A 25,650-nucleotide genomic window follows, 5' to 3' on the forward strand; every position below is an offset into this window, starting at 1 on the left:
ATTAGGCTGTACTTTAGAGATAGTTATTTATTCAAATTTTTTAATAACTTCCATGCCTGTATTTAAGACATTTTGTGAAACAGTCAACTATGCATGTGGATTATGCTACAAAGAAGGGAAAATACTCAGTTTTAGGTCTAGATGCAAGTGAACATTAAACTTCTTGTGTGAAGCTTCATTCTTGGTATTTGAAAGCTCTTTGCATTTGAGTTACACTTACTGAGTGATGAAAGTGAAAATACCTGAATACAATATTGAACTCGGATGTTCAGTGAGCTTTATGTTACAAAAACACAGTGTTCTACTTTTGAACCTTTTTTCAGTGAATTTTGCTGCCCATTTTGTTAAAATGTGTCTCTTTGTAGCCCTCTGGGTACTTTAATGTGCGTGCAGTCATTGGTTGAGTATGTAGTGATAGAGTAGGTTTAGTGATATCTTCAGACTTTATTCTCTGAAGTTCATTATTGTCTACAACAGTTGCATGGTAATGCGTGAAAGAGATGTTCCAATTGCTTGTCTTGCCACTGTGTTACCAGGACACTGCTGTAATAGCTGTGAAAATATATTTGTGTGGACTCCAGTTTTTGTGACGATGGAAATGTCTGATATTCAAGTATGACACAACTATGGCATTTAGTAGCCCAATTCAACTGAACACTATGTTGAAGATGTTCTTCTAAATGATAAAAAAGTGTCTTTCACTTAAGTATAAACTGCAAGGAAATAGTTATGAAATTACTTCTGACAACTTTTCAGAGTAATTCTTGGGGGGATGGTGCCATTTTGTTTTCTAGTGACACAGTCTCCCAGTGGCACAGATGATTCATTGCTGAGGGGATTACATGCTGCTAACCAAAATGCCCAGCTGATTGTGCAGTTGTCATCTATACCTATGCTGAGTGCATGCTTCAACAAACTCTTTTCCATGCTACAAGTCCACCATGTTCAGGTATTGAATTTTAAATTTTTAATGTTCTGATAGTATTTATCTCTAAATTTGAGGGTTGTTTTCCTCTACTTCTTGCTACCTAGGATTCAGGTGTTCTGATAGGTTATGTGCTCCTTTGCTTGTGAATATGTCACGGACAAGAGTACCAATAATGTCCATAAGAAACAAAACGCTGAAAGCCTTTGTGAAAGCGGACATTGCTTTTTACAGTGGAAACCTGGTATACATTTTCATATTTAAAAACAAGTTTGTATGTCCACTGAATGATAATTTTTTTGCTTATTAATGAAAAATATTACTAGGTGTTACTTAATGACAAATGGAGATTTGTGGAGGTTTTCAAAACCCAGTTGAATAAACCCGCAGGTGACAGTCTGATATCTTCTATGGCATTTCTTTGAGCAGATTTGATTGGAAGAATAACTTGCAAATGTTCATTCCAGTTTGAATTATCCAGTGGTCCTGTATGGTAATATCAAATGTAAAAGTTCCCTTTCTGAAAAGTCATTGGTTTAGCAATACTTTTCTTGACATACAAGAAGGCAGGCATCTAATCACTATATATATACCACACATGGCATTTGAGGAATGCCATGCATGCTATATATATAATGATTAGATGTTTCCGTGCCTGATATTTTGATAGAATGGCTGATTTCATCCCTCAGTTGTTCTGTGAATATCTCATCCAAAATACATTTTCTTGCATAAACATCCTTGATGCTTCCCCAGAATATATAGTTATTTTCCTTGAGGGAATTATTCAGAGTAAGCATCTCTGAGGCTTCTCATTAGATAAATGGGCCTTTTGAATAATTTTGGTTGACTGGAAAACATCACTTTAATAAGATTACAAAAGCTTGCATGCAAACCTGTAAACCTACCTGTATGCATTACAGTTATAAGGTTATAATAAGGGTATTTCTGAACAGCATATAAAGCTGCATTTTTCTTGACACAAGTTTGAAGAAGCTTCTTGAGAGAAACTATTTGGAAGAAATCAATTACAAAAACAGTAGCAGAAGCATTTCAGAGTTAGGCTGAATGTGCCTTAAATATTATGTTTAGTAGAATTTTCAAATCTAGTAAAGGAGAGAGAGCATGTGTATGCAGTGAAAAAGTAGCAGCTGAGAATCAGCTTTTAAAAGCCTAGATCAGACTTTTAAAATTAAAACTTTGATGCTCTGGCGTTCTGAGTTTGGTTTCACAGTGAGTTTTTTCCCTTTTCTTTCAGCTTGAATCCCTGTTGCAGCTATGGCTCACATTAAGCCTGAATTCCAGCTCCTCTGGAAGTAAAGATAGCAGTGCTGATATTTTCCTTTATAATGCTAACCGAATACCTGTTGTTTCCCTGAACCAAGGTAAAATACATTAAATATGGGAAACAAGTTCGGGTTCGTGTTTTTTTTTTTTTTAATACTCAATTTCTCCTAATAAGTATTGCAGTAAGTATTTTTTACAAGATCAGTGCTCAGGTAATTTCTGTGTTCTTACTAAAGAACTCTTTGGTCTCAGTTTCTTCTTAAAGTAAAAAATACATTGCTAGTGTGTAACCAAGAGTTGATTTGTTCAATTTTTATGAAGTTATTAGAAATGAAATGGTAAAATTTGTGGTTCTTAACTCATAATTATTCCCAAGAGGATTCATTAAAATACACTTCTTAGTCTGAGATGAACTGTGGAACTGTATGCATTTCTCTGATGAATTTCATATCTTCTATATTATCCTATGATCCCTCCCTTAACAAAGGGGTCAGCAGAATGGGAAAGCTCCTTTACTGTTGAGCATCAGACTACTAATCTAGTATGAAGACATGCTGATTTTTTTTTCTTGCAATATGTTATGCTATATAATTAAGAAAGTCTGTGTTATCTTTATGGTCATAATCCAAAATGTTAATGCATGGTATGATAATCCTGCTACACTGACTTCCATAAGAACATTTGAATCCAGCTTCTTTGCATCGTTTTTTTTATATGTCAGGGTCTGTACACTGTAGAAAGTTCTGTGGGCTGGTTCCTGTGAAGTGTTGGTGAGGTTTCTTTTCCTAATTTCCTAATTCACTTTGTTTTGACCACTGTTGTCACTGTTCCTGGAACCACTGTTGAAGGAACAGTGACAATGGTGGTCAAAACAAAGTGAATGCAAGGAACAATAATATTAATAACAATTATCAGTATAGCACCTTGGGGTAAAAATTAGAAATTTATAGTAATACCTTGAAGATTAAAACTTGGAAAAAACTGTTTTTCTTGACAGCTTCAGTAACTAGCTTCCTGTCAGTTCTGGCATGGTATCCTAATACTTTACTCCGGACGTGGTGCCTTGTGCTTCACAGCCTAACACTCATGACAAACATGCAGCTTAATGGTAGGTTTGTGTGGTTGATTTTCTTATGTTGACAGTTTTAGTGATGTACAGATGAATGTTGAGTCCATCAGAAAACTTCCAGAACATTCCTTTTGTCATACATGTGCTTTTGTTCTCCATTAACTTTGGGCTTTTCAAGAGTGAGCTCCTTGAATTGCTTGTACCATGGGAAACACAAACCCTCATGGTAAAAGAAAATGTCATTATAAGTAAGTCGTCAGTGTCTTCTAAAAGAACATTTTAGGACTAGCTAATGATCCCTGGGAATTAGTTTTGTAGCATGGAAGTAGTAGCAGAGAGGAATGATTAAGTTGTTGTGAGTGAGACTGAAGTTTTTCTGACAGAGTAGGAATATTTTTGTAAATATGCAGGCACCAGTCACTGCTTATATTAAGCTATCTGAAAATAAGCCCCCAGCAGCTGAATCTATTGAAATAGAATTCCAGTCATTTCATTTCCCTCTATATACCAGTAATATCTCACATTCTCTATATTGCTCCATAACATGCTAGAAATAATCTCGCTTTGTGAGATTTTGCCGCAACAAAAACAGATAGAAGTTAGTTTTTAAATGTTGCTTATGATTTTTTTTTTTAAATTTGCCATTTCAAGTCATTGACTTTAAGATGCATTTTGTTCTTAAAATTTTTACTCTCTGTCCCCTTTCAGTGATGTTACTTAGAAATCAGTCTCACAAAAATCTGCTGAAATTTTTGTCATCAGGTGAGGAAGCAGAGCTGCAAAAAACTAATGAAAGAGACTTATTATGCACAAGCTGAGATTTTACTCTTTTTCATATATCTGGGAATAGATCATGGCCTGATATCTGGAATAACTGCCTTCAGTTAACAGGCACGTGTACTGTCAAGGCTTGAGTCAGTTGCACCTTATCAGAAAGGATGAACACAGTCAGACCTATGTGTGAATGTCCCTATAACTTCCTCCAGGGGTGTTGTACATGTGAGCCAGTCATGAAAGGGAGAACATTGGCATGATGGCATTTATCAAAAAGCATTGTCCCACTTCTGCAGGATCTGTTTCATATTGTGCTTTTATCAGGGTTTTGAACTGATTCAATACACTGTTACTGCAAGAGTAAGACTTTACGTTTAGTAAAGCTCGTTTGTTTGATCACTGAATAGTGTATTTTAATTCAAATTCCAGTTTTCAGAGTTCTTATCTGTTAAGCTGCATACAGTTTTATTCTGAGAATTCTTTGAAGTGCCAAGAGCAAAAATACTGTGATTGTTTACAGGATAACAGAACACTTTGTCTCTATCTGACAAACCAAAAAATGTACTTGATCCTTATTGAAGTGTTGGATTAACGAAAACGGACAAATCAAAATTGCTATATGTATTGCACCTACAGAATGAATCTTAGTTTTCAGGAATACTGCTTTAGCAAGCTTGGAACACCAATTGGATGGTTTTGAGGCTTTGTAGCTGTACTTACTGGAAAACTCAATTATAGTCCTGAGTAAGCAGGTTTTGGTAGCTGATTTAGGTGAGAATATTTCCATGTAATGAAACAAATATAAGGAATTTGCACTAAAAATATTTGATTTATGCTTAAGATTTTGCACATAATTTTTATGTCTTTATTTTTAAGCTGGTCCAAGCAGTGCCATTGGAGCTCAAGAAAGTACTGCCCAATTGTTGGTGTCAGATCCCAACCTTATTCATGTGTTAGTGAAATTTCTTTCTGGCACTAACCCTCATGGAACAAATCAACACAGTCCACAGGTAATGAGCGATTAAAATAAGAGAAACTTTTGCAATAGGATTTCATGACACTTGACAGAAGTATGTGTTCATAATGTATTATATCCTTGTCTTGTTTCTTCTTCTAGTTATAGTCTTAGTTGGTTCTGATGAGCAGCCATAGGGAAGTTCATGTTGTTGATAAACTCTCAGTAGTGCTGGTATGTTTTCACAACTCTCTGGAGACTTGCCACAGGGAGAGGATGCCATATGTGAATGAAGTGTTCCATTCAGTTACTTTCCCAAAATCTTGTTGGGTTGGGATAAAAATGCCAATGAAGATTAAGTTTTAATATCTAAGAATTCCTGAATTTAAAATTATATGTTCGTTTTCTGCCTGTTTCTGAATTCATGTGATATGTGCTGTCTCTTCTAATTTCAATAAATGTTTTCTTGCTTTTTGCAATCTTTGAAATATCTATGAATAGCATTTTAAAAAAAGCCCAAATGAACTTAATTGTAGGTAGTATTTGACAGGAGTCTCAGTCTGGGAGACAGAAAACACCTGGTAGTTCCAGGGTTTTTTTCCCCATCAAATTTTCAAGAAAATACACGATCATTTCCAGAACTTGAACACTGCACAGTGCCATTAAAATACTTACTAAAGTATGTAGTTTGTGAAAAGACATTCAGATTAGCACAGAAGTGGATTCTTTGTGGAATATAGTTCACATTACTGAAAAGAGAATCTCAAGCTTAAAAACAAGTCTTAGACAAAGAACTCAATTTCTTGCTTTTGGTTCATGATTAATAACACAAAACCACATAGTATAAATGGATACAGATTAGTTCTGTAAAGATGCTGTAAAAATTTTTACAAAGCAAGTTACGCTATGCAAAGCTTTTCTGTTCTTAGAAGATGTTAATGTTCTTGAAGACATTTCAGTTGTGTATAATTCTTCCTCAAATATATTTTCTTCTAGGTTGGGCCAACAGCAACACAAGCTATGCAAGAATTTCTTACTCGATTACAAGTGCACCTTTCTTCAACCTGCCCTCAGATGTTCAGTGAATTTTTATTGAAATTAATACATATACTTTCAACAGAAAGGTAAATATTACATTTGTTTTCTTTCATACCCTCCTTTTTTTTTAAATTTGTGTGATTGTGATTTACAACTCAGATGTGTATGTGCTTTGTCATACTATTAAGTGTCAGTGGAAATCATCATTGTTGCTACAGCACTAGCAGCAGAACCTGGGCTGCTCCTGGCACATGGAAAAGTGCATCTGGAATTCACTCACAGCTCTCTGTGTAAGAGAGTGTCAATAGAGGCACTAAAATGTTGGACTGATTTTATTTAAAGCTAAGATGTAAACATTGTTGAAGTTACTCCCTAAAGTAAGGACACTGCTGATGAGCTTACCTATAAAAAAAAGCATTCTGGGAGGTCTGAATTAATGAAAGATTCCAGAAATTATTCATATGTTGTGAAAATAGTACAGATGTCTTTTCTCATATTGTAGGATAAATTATGAGATTGCATAATTCTATTTATGCAATTGCTTTATCTTTGGTGGTTTTTTTCTCTCCACATGACAGTGGAAAACGCCTTCTGTCCCACTCTCCTGGGGTCTTTTGATGCTCACTAGTGTAGAGAAGTGCCTCTGGCCAGGGGAGAGAGAAGAGCTCATGGCTCGTCTTTCACACTTCTGCTTCCTCAAGGCAAGGCTGCAGGGCACAAGATTCTGTTTCCAGCTGTACAGAAATTCCAGCAGTACACTGGAAATGTGGCAATTGTTTAGTCTGAAGTACACTGGAAAGCATTTCTTTCTGGTATTGATGTTCTGCTCATCTCCATAAAAAGGCTTCATATAATTAGGGATGCGCTTCCTCAGTTCTGAGTTCCCAGTAGGTGGCACTTTGGTGTTATCTATTCTTTAATCTCACAGAAGATGGTTTCTGCCTTCTCCAAGAGATTTTACCTTTGTAACTTAAATTTATAAGAGTGATGTTTACCTGGTTATATTGATGTTCAGTGATTTTTACGAGACATGTCATAATACAATAAAATCATTAATTCACAGTGAGTCTTGGATTGTGTGTCTGTATGCCAGCATTTGTTTAAAATAAGCTAATGAGACCACTGAAAGGGTAGTTTTTTGAAACGTGTTAGGGTATTTTTGTGAAATGCCATTAAATAGAAGCAAAGCACCAGAAAGGGATATAGATGGTTACTTCTAAGAATACAGATAATTACTGAACTGTACTGTGTCTGATCATAAGATTAATTGTAAAGCAAAGCAGTATTTTACTGTTAGAATTACTTAAATTCCAAATATTTTTTCAGAGCTGTTTCTATAAACTGTTTCGTTCTGCATTTAATTTTAGAAGTTTGAATAAGATTAATAAATGGGAAGAAAAAAAATCAATCATGATTTCCTGTTAGCAATTAAATAATCCTCATGATTTTAAAGTATTATGTGACTGCTTTCCATGATGTTTTCTTGCAAATGTAGGAAACTTTTCACCAAGAATTGAACAGGACTGTTCAGTCTGTATGTAGGCTGTTCCAAGTATTTACCTACAAAATGAACTGAATTACAAAACAAGATGAATCCTAGCTTTTTTCAAAGTTAACCTCTTAATCCTTAGTGTTATCAGGAAAGGAGTGGCATGAGCAGGTTCTGCAGTAACGATCAGTATATTAAAAAATTACAGAAGCTTGATGTGGGTGGAAGATGAGATTTGGCTTCAAACCTGTATAACTTGTAAATATAACTATTTCCTTTTTTTTTTTTTTTTTTTTTTCAGGGGTGCTTTCCAGACAGGCCAGGGACCATTGGATGCTCAAGTGAAACTCTTGGAATTCACCCTGGAACAGAATTTTGAAGTTGTATCAGTTAGCACTATTTCTGCAGTGATTGAGTCTATAACCTTTCTTGTGCATCATTACATTACGTGTTCAGACAAAGTAATGTCTCGCAGTGGCTCAGACAGCTCTGTGGGTGCTCGAGCGTGTTTTGGAGGGCTTTTTGCCAACATTATCCGTCCAGGTGATGCCAAAGCGGTTTGTGGAGAAATGACAAGGGATCAACTCATGTTTGATTTATTAAAGCTGATAAACATTTTAGTTCAACTGCCACTTTCCAGTAACCGAGAATACAGTGCCCGTGTTCCAGTATCAAGCAGTACTACAGACAGTGTGTCTGATGAGGAAAAGGTTTCAGGAGGCAAAGATGGCAATGGAAGCAACCCTAATACTCAAGGATCAACTGCATATGTGGCTGACTTGGTGTTGGCCAACCAACAAATTATGAGCCAGATTCTGTCTGCACTTGGCCAGTGTAACAGCAGTGCTATGGCTATGATTATTGGTAGGTGTTTTCTGAATAACATAGAAGGTCTTTTGGGTGGTGAAACATTTAAAACTTCTGCAATCTCATCTCTGGGTGTAGATGTGAAAGAATGTGTTACAGAAATGACAGGAAAAAAGAGACAAAGGTAAAGAGGAACAGATGCATGAAAAAAGCCTCTAACAGGAGATGGGAGTCAGTAATTGGAAACAGGAATTGTCAAACAGGATTGTGTTTGACATTTGAATTTGCTGAATCTCAGAATGCTTTATGTTAAAGGACTTCTGGAGATTGTCTAGACCAGCCTTCCTGCACAAGCTCAGAGCTGCCTCAATTGAGAGCAGGATGCTCAGTACCTTGGTTCTGTTGGATTTTTAATTCCTCAGGGATGGAAACTCCACAACTGCTGTGGGCAACCTGTTATAATGTTCAATATTTTTTAAAGTAGAAAAGCCTTTTTCTTATGTTGAAGTGGAATTTCCTGTATTTCAGTCTGTGGCCATCACATGCCTCTATACATGAATTAGGATGAGTCTTCTTTGTACAAGACACCTTACCTCAGTTGTTTGCTATGTATTGGATGATTTTTCTTTTTTAAATCACTTTTGGAAAATACAAATTACAGTCATGTCTCTTTCACAGTATACCTAAACTTTTCCTCTGTTTTATCAGAAATTGCAGTAACATCACGTTCTAGGAGTTGCAGTCATATATTTGTGGGTGGAATCTTCCTGCTATGAACTAGTAAAGGAGATGATGATACATAGAAATTAAAGCTGCTGTTTGCAAGACATTTATCAGAGATGCATTTTCTCAGACTACCTGTCTTTGTGGCTTACTTGTGTGCTGTGGTGGTATCATAGAATTTATTTGCACAAGTTAAACCACTGGCTGAAATACCATGGATTTCTGCATGTGCAGAACATTTTGCTGGAGGATAGACAAAGACCTGCACTCCATTTCAGGTGTAATAGTTGTAAGATTTGTTCTCTTTACAGTAATTTTCTTACTTTGAAAGAAGTTGCTCTGGCCTTTTCTGTGCTCCTGTTTTAAGAAGATACAAAACTTAACCAATGCTATTATCAGGAAACAGTTACTTGTTCAGTGAGCCCTCATGAATATTAGAGCAGTGGTTTATTACAGCATGAAAGCAGTTGAGGAAGAGATAGTTACCTCTAGTAGTCGAATTAAACAGGAGGCAGGATTTGACAAGCCTGGATTGTGCTGTTGGAACCTTCCTGAAATTAGTTCCAGAGCATCTCCTTCTTCACTTTGGATAGTTGGTGTCATATTGCAAATACACTCTGAGCACTAAAAGTAGTTTGTTCTGGGAATGGTGGGTTGTTCTGAGTGTGTGTTTATTTGGAGTGAAATTCAGATAGTCTTTTCAACTTTGATGTCTTTCTAAACCACTGATTTTTGTCAAGCAATTGCTTTGCATTTTTTAAGGGCAATTTGGAAAGGTATTTTCTTCAAAATGTTTTTCATTGAAATTAGGGTTCTGGGCCTGCTGATCCCTTCAATGGATTGTTCTTCCAAAGGGTTTTTAATACAGGTTATTGAAGATTATCTGTCCATGTATTTTGGGAAGATGTAACACAGCTATTTGTGGGTTTAGTTCCTTCAAGAAAAACTATATTAAGCTCTCTCCGGACAATTTCTGTGAAAAAAAAGAATTTTTCAAGACTGCAGCCAGGTTTGCGTAGGATCCAAAATATAGTTATCGGCATATAGTAATAAATATGTAATAACTAATGCAGTATGGAAAGGTGCTACCAGGACAGGTAAACAAGAAGATGTCTGCAAATGTTACTGATAGGTAGTGGCTCTGATGTCAAAATTTATGCCAATAGTGTTAATTTACTGCATCTGGCAAGCCAGCTGGTCAGGATCCAGGATGGCCCTGAGTAATTAACTTCTCACATACATATCTGGGAATACTAATTGTAAGTCATGTGATCCTGAAAACTGGTCTATTTTTACTTTGTAAAACCCATGTGAATATTTGAATGTTCTTGAGTTGTCTTATGTGCTGTTAATGGTTTGTTAGGTCTCAGTTTGTGACCTCTGAACTGTCTGTTTTCATTTAGGTGCAAGTGGCTTACACCTGACTAAGCATGAGAACTTTCATGGTGGCTTAGATGCAATATCAGTTGGAGATGGGTTGTTTACTATCCTGACAACACTTAGTAAGAAAGCAACAACAGTTCAAGTGATGCTTCAGCCAATTCTTACCTACATGGCTTGTGGGTACATGGGAAGGCAGGTAAGGTCCCTGAGGCTTGCTGTGCTTCAAGGTAGTTGATTCTGTAATCAGTAGTAAGGTCAGAAAACTAAAGTATTGCTATGTAAAAGAAATGTTAACATTTTTACAACCTCCCTTCATTTGGGTGCTGAAGTTAGGAAGTATCTCTCTGTTGCCTGTGATAGAGTTTTCTTTAAGGACATTTTGACATTCCTGTGAATGTTTCTGGCTAAAGGCTTGAAGATATTTTATTATGTGCAAGTGAGAAGCACGTTGTGGCTATTTTAATGCTCAGTACTTATATTTCCGTGAAGATGCTCACCCCCTGACTTTGAGCTTTTCCATACCCCAAAGACTTTTCCTGTGTAAGGAATTTTACCATGTGGAACATGGTATAGTATATGGTGGCAGAGAGGCCAGCTGTGGTGGCATTTCTTCCCTGGTAGTTTTGCCTACTAAAAGGGTAGGCTGAGAGCTGTTATTTGAATTTCTACTGTACTAATTTTGTATGAAACCATATATTTCTTAATTTATTTTCTTCTAGGGTTCTCTCGCCACGTGTCAGTTATCTGAGCCACTGCTCTGGTTCATTTTACGAGTATTGGATACCAGTGAGGCACTGAAGGCTTTCCATGATATGGGTAAGAATGTCTTTTCTTTAGCCACATCAAATAAAAAGTTTGATTTAGGTTTTTTTTTTGGCACTTAAAGAATACATATATGTGTTGACATGGGCCAGTTTACTAAACAGGCCTTTGCTTCTGTGGAATCTGTCATGTGATTCTGAGCAGTATTTTTTTTTCTCTCCGTCCACATTATACACAGGTGGTGTTCAACTTATCTGTAACAACATGGTAACAAGCACAAGAGCTATTGTTAACACAGCTAGAAGCATGGTTTCAACTATTATGAAATTCCTGGATTCTGGTCCCACCAAAGTGACAGATAGCAGTCTGAAAGCCAGAGTGCTCGCTTCTGAGCCTGATAATGCAGAAGGAATTCACAATTTTGCACCTTTGGGTGAGTAATTCTTCTTTCTCTTAGATTAATATCTACTAGTAATTTCAATGTGTATCAAGTTCTTAACAAAAAGTAATACATTAGTGTCAAATGTTCCAGTACTACTAAATCCTCTAATGAGAGGGGTTGCTGGTGTTTCAAGGTAATGTTAAGGAATGAGGTTGGTCGCCTCCACCACAGGTAATAAGACCTCATGTAGACAGGGGAGAGAAGGAAAGGGAGTGATCTGTCTCTGCTGAAGTCATACATCAAGGTGAGCCCCTTTCTCCCCGCTTAGGTCAGGGAATGCCAGGTTCCAGCCCACCGTCTGCCTTAGACATAGACAATAAGACTCAGTAACTTCTTTTAAGGCACATCAATTTTGATGGAGTTAATACAGAATCATGGTATGGTGGGAAGACAGGGAATGAGCTTGTGCTCTATGAAGCAGAGCCAGAAGCTGGAGCATAAGGCTGATATTGCTGCTGATGCTCTCATATCTGCTTCTGACTGCTCTCATGTGGTCTTCATGAACATTTTTTAGAATTGCAATGCTGTTTTGATATCAATACAATGGCTGCCAGTTAACTACAATGTGTGTTTTAACAGGTAGCGGTGCTGTAATATCTTATAAAGGCTTTCCTTTTCAGTACTAATGTCTTTGTTTTCTGTTGCTGCCCACTAGCCTGGTGCAGCCCTTGAATGTATTCATAGTTTGTTGCACTGACAAGTGGGGATTCATTTTAAAATTTCTGGAGAGGTTGTTGAATGAGAAAGCAGTCCATTCAGTACTGTGATTCAGATTTAAGAGTGTCAAAATAATGGCATTGTGATAGATAATACAAAGAGGTTTATTTGGTAGAATAGGGGCCACTGGAAATTTACTTTACTCTTCACAAATTTCTAAATGGTGAGTTTAGTACTTCTGTAAATGTTTGTTCTTTGTTACTTTAAATAGTAAAAATCCTAAGCATATATGGTAGTCAGTGCTTGCCTACCTTATCTTCCGGCTTACAAAGTGCTGCAGTTCTTGATGTTCTGTCATGAGGGTATCTCTCTTAATATTTAACTTTCAGTCAGGAGTGTGCTTTTAAAATTTACCTTCTAGTTGCCCTCACTTAGCACATTCTAATTCCTATCATTTTGTAGTCTATGTAGTACATTCTGATTCTCATTGTGTGGTCATACTCTGAGATGGGCTTAATTCATTTTGAGTTGAAAGTTTATCAATGTCCAGCTGCTGCTAGACATTTAGTCATGGGGTCAGGCTATAGTTACTTCACAGTAAAACAGCCCAAGTACCTGGAGTTTGGAACAGCTCAAATCTGGTCTTGATGCTCTATAACCTGCTGAAGAAGGCAGCCTACATCTTCCTTCATTCTTAACTTATGCTAGAGGTAGAAAAAGAAGCAGCAACTGTGGTCAGTTTTTTTTTATTCTGGTGTCTTTTTAGAAAAGGGTTTTCATGTGAAACCTTTTTAAAGTAAAAGGGTTGCAGAAGTTGGTTTTTAAGTAATTTATGTTATTTTAGTATTTAAAATGTGTTAACTGTGAATTAACTGAGTTCAAGTTCTAAGCACACTTTTTGACCTACACCTTTATATTTGGCTTGTTTTTGTCATGTACTCTTGAGAGTAAGTTTAGAATTTTGGTAGCAATTATCCCCTGGAAAATTTCAAGGATGTACATATGCATGTGCATATGTATACTGCCTATTTAAAACAGTTCAGAGTAAAAGAAAAGTAATTGGACAGTGGGCATTAAACATGGGATATTACTGATAAAGGAAAACATATGATACAGAAAAGAAAAGGTGTTTTCCACAGTTCTGGTTGTAAATCTGGGTTTTATTAATAAACATTAATCAGCATTAATGGTGCTGTTTTTGAAGGTTCAATCACCTCGAGCAGCCCCACTGCCCAGCCTGCTGAAGTGCTGCTGCAGGCTACTCCTCCCCACAGACGGGCTCGCTCTGCTGCATGGTCATACATATTTTTACCTGAGGAAGCCTGGTGTGACCTCACAATTCACCTTCCCGCAGCTGTGCTGCTCAAGGAGATCCACATCCAGCCTCACCTGGCCTCTCTGGCAAGTAAGTAGATTCACTGATGTTGATGCCAGTTGAAAAATTTGAAGGTTGGGATACGATACAAAGAGTGTAATCAGAGGAACTAAAGCTGGGAGGTTGTTTGAGTAATGCCTGTAAAGTAAGTTTGAAAAGCTTGCAAATTCTGCTTTCCTTGAGACCAGAAGACTGGAAGTCCCTGTCTCTTTGTTTTCTAGTGTAGTAGATGTCATGTGACATTCATGTTAAATATGTCAAAAAACTTTATCATACTTATCAAAACTTTGCCTAGTGAGAAAGTGATATTAGTCAAGGCCCTTCAGGCAAACTGCTTGTGTATGGTAATTGGGAAAAAGCATGAGATTTTCAGCTCTTATTGTTGTAACCCTCATAGGGAAACAGTGTTTTCAGTGAGAGGACTTGTTCTTCACCTGAAGTCTTTGAAATAAAATCTGTATACCATATATCAAAATGCTTGTGCTTTTTAACATGTACCATCTCCCAGGTCAAGTTCCCTAGCTGCAGTTCTGTAGTAGTGTCTGCCTGAGATAATTTCAGTCATTCTGTTCTCTCAATTTTAAGTGTTGACTGTGTATTCATGATGAAGACAAACTGGAACAGATTTTAAAATTGTGTTGAACCTTCTTATCTTACTCTGTAGCTTGCCCGTCATCAGTATCTGTTGAAATAAGCGCAGATGGTGTCAATATGTTACCTTTGTCAACTCCTGTTATCACGAGTGGTCTCACCTATATAAAAATCCAGCTGGTAAAAGCTGAAGTTGCCTCAGCTGTCTGCCTTCGTCTCCATCGCCCTCGGGATGCCAGCACCCTGGGGCTCTCCCAGATCAAACTGCTGGGCCTCACCGCCTTTGGAAACACCTCCTCTGCCACTGTCAACAATCCCTTCCTTCCCTCCGAGGACCAGGTCTCCAAAACGAGGTAGGGCTCGTGTCAGGGGATAGTCTGTGCCAATTAATGATTTAGGGTTCAGGCTTTTTATGGCGTTTTCTTCTCTGAGTCAGTTCTTTCAGTAGCAAACTCTTCCTCTTTTTTTTCCAATATGAAGGGAAATAGAAGCAATACTTCTGCCTTCTTTAATAGCATGCTTAGTCTGCAAATGTAAAAGGGAATGTTTTGCCCCTGCAACTTTGAGAGAATATAAAGCACAGGAAAGTATTTTGAGTTGCATTTTGTGTTTTTAATGGGTAGGCAGTTGTCAAAAAATACGGAGTGCCAAAATACTTACCCATATAGAAGTCAACAAGTTACATAAGTATTGGAGCAGGAGTCGAAATAGAACAATGTTTTGTGGAAGTCATATCTAATATTGCTGTTTGCAGACACTTCAGAAATAGGAGCTGGAGATTCTTACGATTCTGGCATATCAGCAAGATTTCTTTTCAAAAGTGTTTATTTGGTTAGGTGGCATTTTAAGTCTCTTAGTTATTTAAAAAGAAATAAATGAATTTGTACTCTTTAAAATAAAAATAAATGAACACTTAAGGAATTTTTTTAAAGAGCCAGCATTTTCCAACTTGGAATTTAATTTACTGGATAGATTTTTGAGGTGTCCTGGTTTTTAAAATCAGCTTACTAAGTTGTAAAAACTTGCTAATTTTAAATATTTTATCTTTGAACTTTAGTGTTTATAAATTTGAAGAGAGCATAGGAAAGTTTTAAAAACCTTTCTTTTGGAGGGAAAAATTTTGAGAGCATAAATAAATTTAGAGAACATGAATACTTTCATGTATATTTGTATATTTGTAAAAGCTGTATAACTGAGATTGGCCTTTGCTCTTAAATAGCAGTGAAGAAAATCACTATAGCCAAATTATGTTATGTTTTTACATCAGAAAAGGTTATAATAAAGTCATGCAAGAATAACCAGTATCTAAAGAAAGAAGTTGATTGTATATTCCTCATTTCTTGAAATGTTTTATTGTAGCTTTTGGCCTAATGTTGTAAGTATCTCAATAAAAGAATGATAGTAATGTGAAACTTATATTCAATAAACTTGGTGTAAATTTTGTTTTAGACATAACAGAGAACTTGCTCTTTTTTAATTGATGAATCCAATCCATTTAGGAGTAAATGATTCCTAAAATTAAATTGTAATCCTAATTTAGGATCTGTAATAAAGTTTGCATTTTTAAAACTGTGGTAAAGGTTAGTTGTGGAAACAACCTGCTAGTTTAGAATTTGTCAGTGAAAGATGCCATTTATTTTACATACAGCTTAGATTGCCATCTTGCTCATGATTCTAGTTTAAATAGTATTATTGTGTAAAGTCTAATAGATGTGTTTCTACATTGATGTAATTACAATAGGTTTATTTTTCAGGATTTATTATTAAAAGAATTTCTGAGTGATTTTGTCAAAGAATGAGAGACATGAGGGAAATGTAGTAGCTAACACATTTTTAATTTCTGTGCTTTTTTCTATATGAATTTTAAATCAGGTTCCCTAGGGTTCACTGTAGTTTATTGTAAATATGTATGATCCTAAAAGTTTGTAATGTCAGGGAAGTTGTGCAGCTGTATAATTTTAATGCCAACTACTGTTGCACTTTTCACTCATTTTGATGTAAATAAAAACAATACACAAGCAAATAAAACCCAATAAAGAAGAAAAAAACCCAACAATCAATAAAACCCAAACCTGCCCCACACCCATACCCATATATAAACACTTTCCCTTTCATCTTTCTCTTCACCAGGGAAGGATTTCTTCGTGTTGGGAGAAATATGTATGTGAATCGAGAAATCTTTAAAAACCTTAGTAGTAAAACTTTCAGGCTCTGAACTCTTTCTGTCCACAGCCCCCGCCTTTCTTATAATCTTAATCCAATTATTACAACAGCATTACTAATATGTATTTCATTGTGGTCTTAAATTCAGTCATTTGCTTTGCTCACATGATGTTTGATCATGTCACAGAAGTTTTCTGCAGTACTTGTCCTATAATCTAAAACAGGTAGTTGTGCTACAGCTAAAAAGTAATACAATAAATTAATGCATTAGCTCATTTTTCTGTTTTCCTTTTCAGTATTGGATGGTTAAGATTATTACACCACTGCCTCACTCACATAAGTGATTTGGAAGGAATGATGGCCAGTGCTGCAGCACCCACTGCTAATCTGTTGCAGACATGTGCTGCTTTGCTAATGTCCCCTTACTGTGGGATGCATTCTCCAAACATTGAGGCTGTGCTTGTGAAAATTGGGCTTCAGTCCACCAGAATTGGCCTAAAATTGATTGACATTCTTCTAAGAAACTGCTCAGCATCAGGGAGTGATCCTGCAGGTGAGTGCAGTGTGTTTCTTTTCAGTTGTTGCTTAAAAGCATTCCCTGTATAAAAGTACAAATACAGTATATTTGCATGCTGCTTTCTGGTTCTGAACCTGGGTTGCCAGAACTCAACATTGTGTTTCATTGGGCTCCTAAGTATCACAGTCTTTGTATGTGGGTTGCCCTACTTGGATAAAGCAGTGCAACCATGGTTGTCTGGTTTTTCATAATTAGATGGGTGTTTTGAAGACAGCATAGGATGCAGTGTATCCTAAATGCCTCTTACTTTAGATACTGTATCCAGACGTTTTGAAATAAAGAGCACTGCCACAAATGCAGCAGAATTTGGGCAGCAGTAGGCTGTAGAACAGTACGAGTTCTGAAAGTAATCATTGAAAATATTTATGTGTAGAGGTACATAATGAAGATACAACTACATTCTATGTCCCACAGTGAAGTTTTGCAGAAGCTGTTCTGTTAGTGCACCAGGGATTTTGTATTTATGGTTTCATACCACTTTGCCATTTTGTAGCTTCTAAATAAAAGAAAACAAATTCAGTTTTCCCTATTTTGAGGCTGCTAACAGAAAACACTCTCTTTAAAATGGCTTCTTATGACTTCCTTTGCCATGAGTTAGTGTTGCAGCATAGACTGCTCTGTTTTGCTGGAATGTTGTTAGGAAAATACTTTCTGGCAGGTCAGAGGATGAGCACAATGAGGAGAAGCTGAACAGGAAATAAACAGGAAATCTTCAGCTGTAATCCCACTGATAAACTTAAATAAGCCTTCATTTTGAGAAAAGTGTTTGCTTCTGTCAAGAAAGAGGTTTGACAGCTTTATTAGAATTAGTTATGTCTTTTTGAAGAAAGCCCTACTATGTAAACCTCTTAAGTCCTGTATCTAATGAATATTGTAATGGCTTTTCCTTTCATAGTAAAGCTGAACATTGGACATACAAAATGCACAGTTTTGAGTCAGTGGTGTGTATAGGAATTTCATCCTTATGTTAATGGGAAAACTTAATTCAATGTTAATATTGCAATTCTGTAATAATGTCATTAGTACACTTTAAAAAAAAATACGTATGTAAGTACTTCTATTATTTCCCCTCCCCTTTTTTTTTTGAATGCGGCAAGATCTGAATAGCCCTTTACTGTTTGGAAGATTAAATGGTCTCTCTTCTGACTCCACAATAGACATTCTTTATCAGCTTGGAACAACTCAAGACCCTGGAACAAAAGATAGGTAATGTTATTTGGGTTGTCATATGGAAGCATATACAAAAAATAACGTGCTAAACAGTGGCTTGATACTAGTTCACAAAATAAAACATTTTTGGAATCTGATTGTTATAAGGTAGCATGGAAGTGCAGAAATCTGAAAAAGCTCTCCCAGTTTTCTGTCCTAGCTCTTTTCATCCTTTCCAGGGAATGCTATCCCTCTTTATTTCTGCTCTTACAAATGTGATAAAACTTTGGTTTTCAACTGACTTTTCTCTCAAATAGTCAGAAATCAGATACCTGCTATATTTTCTTTCTCTATAGGAGGTTCATATTTGGCTATCCAATATAAATTTTTTAATAAATTTTTGCCCTGATCTGAGTCTTGAGAAAAAAAGAGCTTGAGCTCGCTCTTGAACCTTATTTCAAAGAAAGAGATAAATTGGACTACAAAAGCTAATTTGACTCTTGAGTGTTTCTTTGCTCATTTATAATGTGCGACATCATCTTGTCTTACAGAATTCAAGCACTGCTGAAATGGGTCAGTGATTCTGCAAGAGTTGCAGCTCTGAAGAAGAGTGGCCGGGTCAGTTACATCTGTCCCAATAGCTCAACCAGAGAGTACGGGCTCCTGATGCCATCTCCTTCCCACCTGCACTGTGTAGCAGCCATTCTGTGGCACAGTTACGAATTGCTCGTTGAATATGATTTGCCGGCATTACTGGACAGGGAGCTCTTTGAGTAAGTGAAGCAAAGTTCAGCACCACGTTATTTTTATCATTAAATTGTTTTGTTCATTGATATAATACAACTTGAAGGGCACTTATTGTGAAATAGTAGTGGAAAGTGATATGCCTGAAGCTAATTGGTAGAGTGGATACCTAAAGATACCCAAACAGGTAGTTCTGTACTTCAAAACTCAAAGCTGCACTTCACATATTCCAGGTATAATTGTGTTTAAAGACCCAAAAATCTGAAAGGAAACAGGAAATCTGTGTGCATACTTGTATATATGTGAAAGGTAAGCTGAGTCCTGGTTTCGTTCATGAGGTCTTTTAATGGACTATTCTTGTTGAAATTATTTGCAGTAATTTTCACACTATATATAAGTGATCTTCATTAGGATGCTGTTACAGAAGCATTATTTTATTTTTCTCAGTATAGTTTCTGTAACTGAGAGGTTAGAAGGTAGAAATGTTTTCTGGGAGTTTTCACTTCTGTTATGGCCAGTTTGACCTGAAAGAAATGAAGGGACAAAATCTGGAGTGGATCTTAAACTATGAACTTGCTTCATTTTGATACATTCTAAAGAGAAGTTCACTCTAAACCCTAAATGTATACTCTTAGTGATTCCCAAAATGAAAATACATGGTCTAATATTTGCAATTTATGTTGCTTAACTATCTCTTCAATTTAAACAAAACAAAATAAGCCACATAACATTGTTTCACATGTTTTATGGAAAAATGACTGTTAAATTACTGTATCTAGCATTAGTCAGACATCTTTGATTTGTACTGTTGAATGTGGTTGCAGTTAATGAAGAGATCTTTGCACATGGTTTTGTTCTTGTTCTTAGGAAATCTTCACATTTTTCCACAACCAGTCTCCTCTAGGCATAGTCAGACATTAAAACATCATCAAGTTATGGTTACAGGTACAAGCATGTGGAACTCTGACATATGTGCAACATGACTTCAAGGAAGACAATTTCCAAAGACACTTCACTAATACAGTGATGTAGATAATTTTTAATTCAAAATTAGTTTGTTCATCTTGGGAATCTGTTTAAGGAGTTTAAATTGCAGGTCAATTAGTCCTTTTAGCAATACACTGTAACAGAAATACATTTTCAAGCTACATCTTAGCATTTGAAAAGCAAAAGCTCTAATAAAAATGGACTTTCTGAAATAGACAGCCCAATTAGTCTTATAAAAAAGTGGGTTTCACAGCTGAGTTCCTGTCTTTTGGAGGAAGGTGTGTTTTTTTCATCACAGGGAGAAATTATAGTTTGTACCTAGTTAGAGTATGCAAGTTATCATATGACCTTGTTCCCCTGCCTCCTCCCAGATATAAAACGATCACTCATATAGGCCGCCATCTGGAGCAAATTATAAAATATATTCTTTAATAAATATAAAAGGTTTTTTTGTCAGAGTTATATGGGCAAAATTTTTTTCTAATAAAAGTAACTTTTCATATCTATTTTTCATCTTTTTCAATATTGTGTAACTTTTGAAATATTGTAATAGATTCTAGCTATAGTTCCAAGTTTCTCCTTCATGTGATAAATCACTTTGTTCTTGGAAATATTTTCCCATCATCCCCATTTTCCATTTCATTATTTTTTATTTGGTCAATGGATGGTAATCCCTTAGTTATTTTTAAATATGTATTTAGAAAAAAACCTTATTTTTCATAGAGCATGAATTCATACAGAAGATTTTAGCATTTGGATTGTGTTAATATATAGTTGGAGAAGAGTTAAGTGGACTTTTGGAAATCATGACTGTCTTTCCAGAGTTATAGATCATTTATCCACTTAGATGAGTTTTCTCTTGGGGAGGGGTTTTATCAACCCTTGACCTGGTGATAAATCCAACTTTTGGTTAGACCTAGATAGTTCTTCAAATTCCTAGAGTGCCCTTAGACTAAATACAGACTAACATTTCCATCCAGAAGAAGGGAAAATAATCCTTGTCTTCAAATGAAAATGCAAGATACAATAATACATCCAAATTTAATTTTAAAACTGAGCATTGGATGGCATGAAGTGTGTGTTCACCACTTTATGTAAATGTTAAGGTAACACCTGTGGTGTTGAGGTACTGTGAATACAGTTTGGAAAGCTGCCTTTTTTTTAAAAGTACTTCACATACTCTGGACAAGTCTGTGTGAAGAAATTATTTTACTTTATAAGTACCCCATCTGAAGTTTAAGCTGAATAATAGGAACTAAATTAGCTTCTGCACTCATGTGCCTTGGATTAGCACTCAAGCAGATAGTTACTTGGATGTGATGCCAGAGGTAGATGGGATTTTAGAATTGCTGAAGAATAATTCTGTTGTTAACTTGTGTCCTAAATTTAGGTCAAGTAAGGATAACAAGGACGTGTTCTCCAACCAACAAGGTTGTTGCTGCTTTCAGTTTTTTGCAGCATCTTTAGGAAAATGCCTAATAAGGGAAATTTTCAAAAATTTTGAAACATGTTAAAGTTCATACAAGGAATTGAGACCTTCATGTAAATGACCTTTGTACACACACAGGGTCATGTGTGTGACTCTTAACAGCTGCAGTTTGGGGAATTGACAGCACAAAGAGATTGCAGTTGGTTAAAAATGGATGAGATGCATGACAACTGTCGAAAGACCGAAATCTGGGATTTGTGTGCAGCTGGTTTATATCTATTTAAAATACAGTATGGTGAAAGAAATTTAAGCATACAGTTGAGAAATGCATTTTAGGTAATCAGCGTCCTGCTGATATTGTGATCCAGAAGAAGTTTCCAAGTTCAGCATGGAGTGTTTCATAGCAGCTTCTATAACAGTAAATCATAAAAGTGCAAAAATGTTGTATGAATCAGCGGTAAAAAAGGGAAAAATGACTGGCAAACTATGTATTGATATGATTTTCTGTCTTCTACAGGTCACTGTTTAACTGGTCCATGTCTCTTCCCTGCAACATGGTTTTGAAGAAAGCTGTTGATAGTTTGCTCTGTTCCATGTGCCACATCCACCCAAATTATTTTTCCTTACTGATGGGATGGATGGGTATCACTCCTCCTCCAATGCAGTGTCAGCATAGACTGTCTATGACCGATGACAGCAAAAAGCAGGACCTTAGTTCATCTTTGACAGATGACTCTAAAAATGCACAAGCCCCTCTTGCACTAACAGAGTCTCACCTGGCTACTCTTGCTGCCTCATCGCAGTCTCCTGAAGCTATCAAGCAGTTACTGGACTCAGGTTTGCCTTCACTGCTTGTAAGAAGTCTTGCTAGTTTTTGCTTTAACCATACTTCTAGCTCTGACTGCACTGCACAATCAGTGGATATCACTCAGGACAGGCTCAGGAGGCACCATGTTCCACAGCACTTTAATAAAATGCCCATCACAGCAGACCTGGTTGCTCCTGTTCTCAGGTTTCTGACAGAAGTTGGCAACAGCCACATGATGAAGGATTGGTTGGGTGGCTCTGAAGTCAATCCATTGTGGACAGCACTTTTATTCCTGTTGTGCCATTCTGGTGCTACCTCTGGAGGACACAATATGACAGCACAGCAGACCAGTGCAAGATCCAGCTTGCTTTCTTCAACTGTAACCACAGGATTGACCACTCAGCAGCGGACAGCAATTGAAAATGCAACAGTTGCTTTCTTCCTACAATGCATCTCTTGCCATCCTAATAACCAGAGACTTATGGCACAGGTGAGAGAGAAAAATAATGTTTTAATTTATTAATAACTACAGATAATTTTGAAAAATTTCTACATTTTTTATTTTTCTTTATAATAACTAGGGGTTTTGTAAGATGTCATTGACTGGAAACATTTTATGTTAAACTTGTTAGCTTGTTGATCTGAGTCTTAAACATATAAAAATGTTTTGGCATGGCTGTCCAGTCCTGTGTATAGATTCGTAGTCCTCTTGGTTTAGAGAAATAAACTTCAGACCAAAATCCAAAAAACTATTTAATTGGATAGGGCTAAACTTCTGTGAAATGGAATTTGAACAGCAAGCTTCACATATATTTAATATTAGTAACCTAAGGAGATTTTCTGAGAAGTTTGCTTGTGCAACCTGTGTCAGGGGTATTGCAGAATATGGCTTTGCATTTGGCATTCTAGAGCAAATTCAGCTATCTTTGTTTCATTCATTAACCTTGCAGACATAGCTGAATGCAATTATAATGAAAGAATGGGTTTTCAGCATTACAAATAATGATGCTCTAGGAATAAGTAGACCAGTAAAAAATTGAGTCAGTTCTCTGTTAATGTCTGGGAGTAATAGTGCATTATGCCTTGGGAAATGCTTTATTTTTTTATGCTTTAGGGATTCAAAAGCTGCTTTTATAACTACTTTATTTTCAGGTTTTTATATTTTTGAGAAATTTACATGTTTATAATTACTTTGATGCTGTAGTCAGCATTTTACACTTTTATATTAAAGGCCTTATTGCTGCAGGTATTTTCTTCAGTGGTGCTCATTTCTGAGCTGGTTTGTGTAATAACTGGGAGTGGATCTTGGGAACTGCCTACTATGGCTGCGCAGAGCTATATTTTAAAGACCTAAATGTAGAAATATTTTAAATCTGGTATCATTTTGCATTCTCAGGTTCTCTGTGAATTGTTCCAGTCCTCTCCTCAGCGTGGGAACCTCCCAACCTCTGGAAATATTTCAGGATTTATTAGGAGGCTTTTTTTGCAGCTGATGCTAGAGGATGAGAAAGTGACTTTATTTCTTCAGTCGCCTTGTCCAGTAAGAATTTTTGATACCATATGGTAAACGTGGAATAAATTTAGCCTTCAAGTCTTAAGTCTGAGTATATCCAGCTTTGAAATGTTAGCAGCTTTTTTCTGCTGTACACATTATGGAATTTTGGAAAGGAAAGTGCAATTGAATTGTGACTCATCATTTTAGAAGAAAATTCAAGGCACTGTGTTACAATAACACAAAATATTTGTTGGAAATATACTGCTTCTGAATGATCTGAGAACTGAAATTTATCTTACAGAAGGCTTTTTAATAGTACCATTACACACTAGCAATAAATATAGATACAGTATCTGTTCAGTAGACCTTAGCAGTTTCGTTAAGGATCAGTCATAGTCAAAACTGGCAGACATGCTTCAGCAGTTAGCCAAAATGCCATGAATAAATTGAGTGACAAATATGTGAATTAATTTATAAAGCAGATGTATGCTTTATGGTCCCACATGCTTCACAGGAACAGAATTACGCTTGATGTCTGAAGTGCTCTCAGTTGATGACTATGACTAAAAAAATAGGGTAAAACTACAAGTTTCTTTAAAAGATCTGATAGCACCATCCAGAAAACAGTATTTGCTGCTTTGGTTTCTGCATCTCATAAGTAAAGTGAAGCAGATATATGAGAGGGAACTTGGGTCAGGCAGTATAAAATAGAAAAGGAGACACAAATAGTTTCAGCACAAACGTTCAAATGTTCTAACTTGGCTGAATAATTGTTAGCAGGTCCATTCATAATGTAAAGGTAGCATTAGTTTTCTGTTAATTGTTTTACATACAACAGTATTTTACAGAAAGTTGTTACTTGATACAGAAAAGCAGAAAAAATGTCCTGAAGTTGTTATAGTTCCATTTCTTATATTAAAAACACTGTGAAATTGTGTTCTTACTGAGATTATTCCTCCTATAACATGCAAAGAGAAAACTTAAAAATAATGTAGATGTACAGGATATACTTCTAGAATATCCAACAACATAACCTTTTCAAAGATTGGTTCCCCATTCTTACCAAAACTGTTTTTCAGAAGCTTAGTTCTGATTCTCAGCAAATACATTTTTTTTTTCATTGCATTGCATGACAATAAATTGGCCCTGTAAGTGCATACTAATAAAGAGGTCTTCAGGGCTGTCTAAAATACGTTATGGTAAAAAATTTGCAATGTTTTAACTAATGGTGACTTAGTTACCTGTCATAATAACAAAAAGTGGATATTAAGTCTAGAATAAGCTTCTTCCTCAAGTCAGAGCAACAGAGAAACATCCTCTTTCTCTACTCAAATTATATTGTTATTTTTTGATATTTAGTTTCATAGTTATTTCCTAAATAATTGCAAGTTTCAGGCATGCAATTTTTCTCTCATATTACAGCTATGTAAAATGATTGGTTTCTTCTAGCAAATATTATATCATACTGTTTCTGGTCCTAAAAATATTGTAGACTTTCAAAATAAATTATTTTGAGTTACAAAACTAAACATGTCCTAATTTGATGCAATTTTACTGTATACCTCCAAAGTTGAAGGATATATCAGTTTCTTTTTTAGCACACTAAGAATTTAGCTTTGTCTAGCTGACATGGCTTTATAAGAACATAGTGGCTTAAGTTCTTTCTCAGTGTTGAAGTTGTAATTAATGTTGACTTTTTTTTCCTTTCAGCTGTACAAAGGTAGAATTAATGCTACTAGTCATGTAATTCAACATCCGATGTATGGAGCTGGACATAAATTTCGTACTCTTCACTTGCCTGTCTCAACAACTCTAGCAGAAGTTCTTGATCGTGTGTCAGGCAAGTTTGCAATAATTCGTGGCTTTGTTTTGCTTCTTTTTTAAATGTAGTTTTAAAAAAAAAATCTTATAGTGTTTGTTTGACCATATAAGTGATACTGCAAATATCAGTCTTTAAAACACACTGACTTTCATCCATTCATTACATTTCCCCAAATTTTGTCAGTTAAACATCCTGGAAC

At 36.0% G+C, this 25,650-nt stretch overlaps 1 protein-coding gene across 9 annotated transcripts in view; it reads left to right on the plus strand.

Annotated features, from left to right (window-relative positions):
• BIRC6 (baculoviral IAP repeat containing 6) overlaps positions 1-25,650 on the plus strand; it is a 170,025-nt gene that overhangs the window by 72,386 nt on the left and 71,989 nt on the right. For 8 of the 9 annotated variants that reach the window (XM_021548327.4, XM_085575518.1, XM_021548329.3 and 5 more), the window contains 17 exons: positions 795-949; positions 2,184-2,310; positions 3,210-3,320; positions 4,932-5,065; positions 6,007-6,134; positions 7,839-8,401; positions 10,471-10,646; positions 11,170-11,266; positions 11,451-11,645; positions 13,516-13,716; positions 14,351-14,630; positions 16,737-16,993; positions 18,115-18,223; positions 18,718-18,939; positions 21,844-22,624; positions 23,531-23,674; positions 25,340-25,469. In XM_021548327.4, the coding sequence (XP_021404002.3) occupies positions 795-949; positions 2,184-2,310; positions 3,210-3,320; positions 4,932-5,065; positions 6,007-6,134; positions 7,839-8,401; positions 10,471-10,646; positions 11,170-11,266; positions 11,451-11,645; positions 13,516-13,716; positions 14,351-14,630; positions 16,737-16,993; positions 18,115-18,223; positions 18,718-18,939; positions 21,844-22,624; positions 23,531-23,674; positions 25,340-25,469 (3,810 nt within the window). The remainder of the gene's footprint in view (positions 1-794; positions 950-2,183; positions 2,311-3,209; positions 3,321-4,931; positions 5,066-6,006; positions 6,135-7,838; positions 8,402-10,470; positions 10,647-11,169; positions 11,267-11,450; positions 11,646-13,515; positions 13,717-14,350; positions 14,631-16,736; positions 16,994-18,114; positions 18,224-18,717; positions 18,940-21,843; positions 22,625-23,530; positions 23,675-25,339; positions 25,470-25,650) is intronic. The other variant, XM_085575516.1, reaches the window with a different exon arrangement.

This window comes from Lonchura striata, chromosome 3 (assembly GCF_050655825.1).
Source record: "Lonchura striata isolate lonStrDom1 chromosome 3, ASM5065582v1, whole genome shotgun sequence".
Lineage (NCBI taxonomy): Eukaryota > Metazoa > Chordata > Aves > Passeriformes > Estrildidae > Lonchura > Lonchura striata.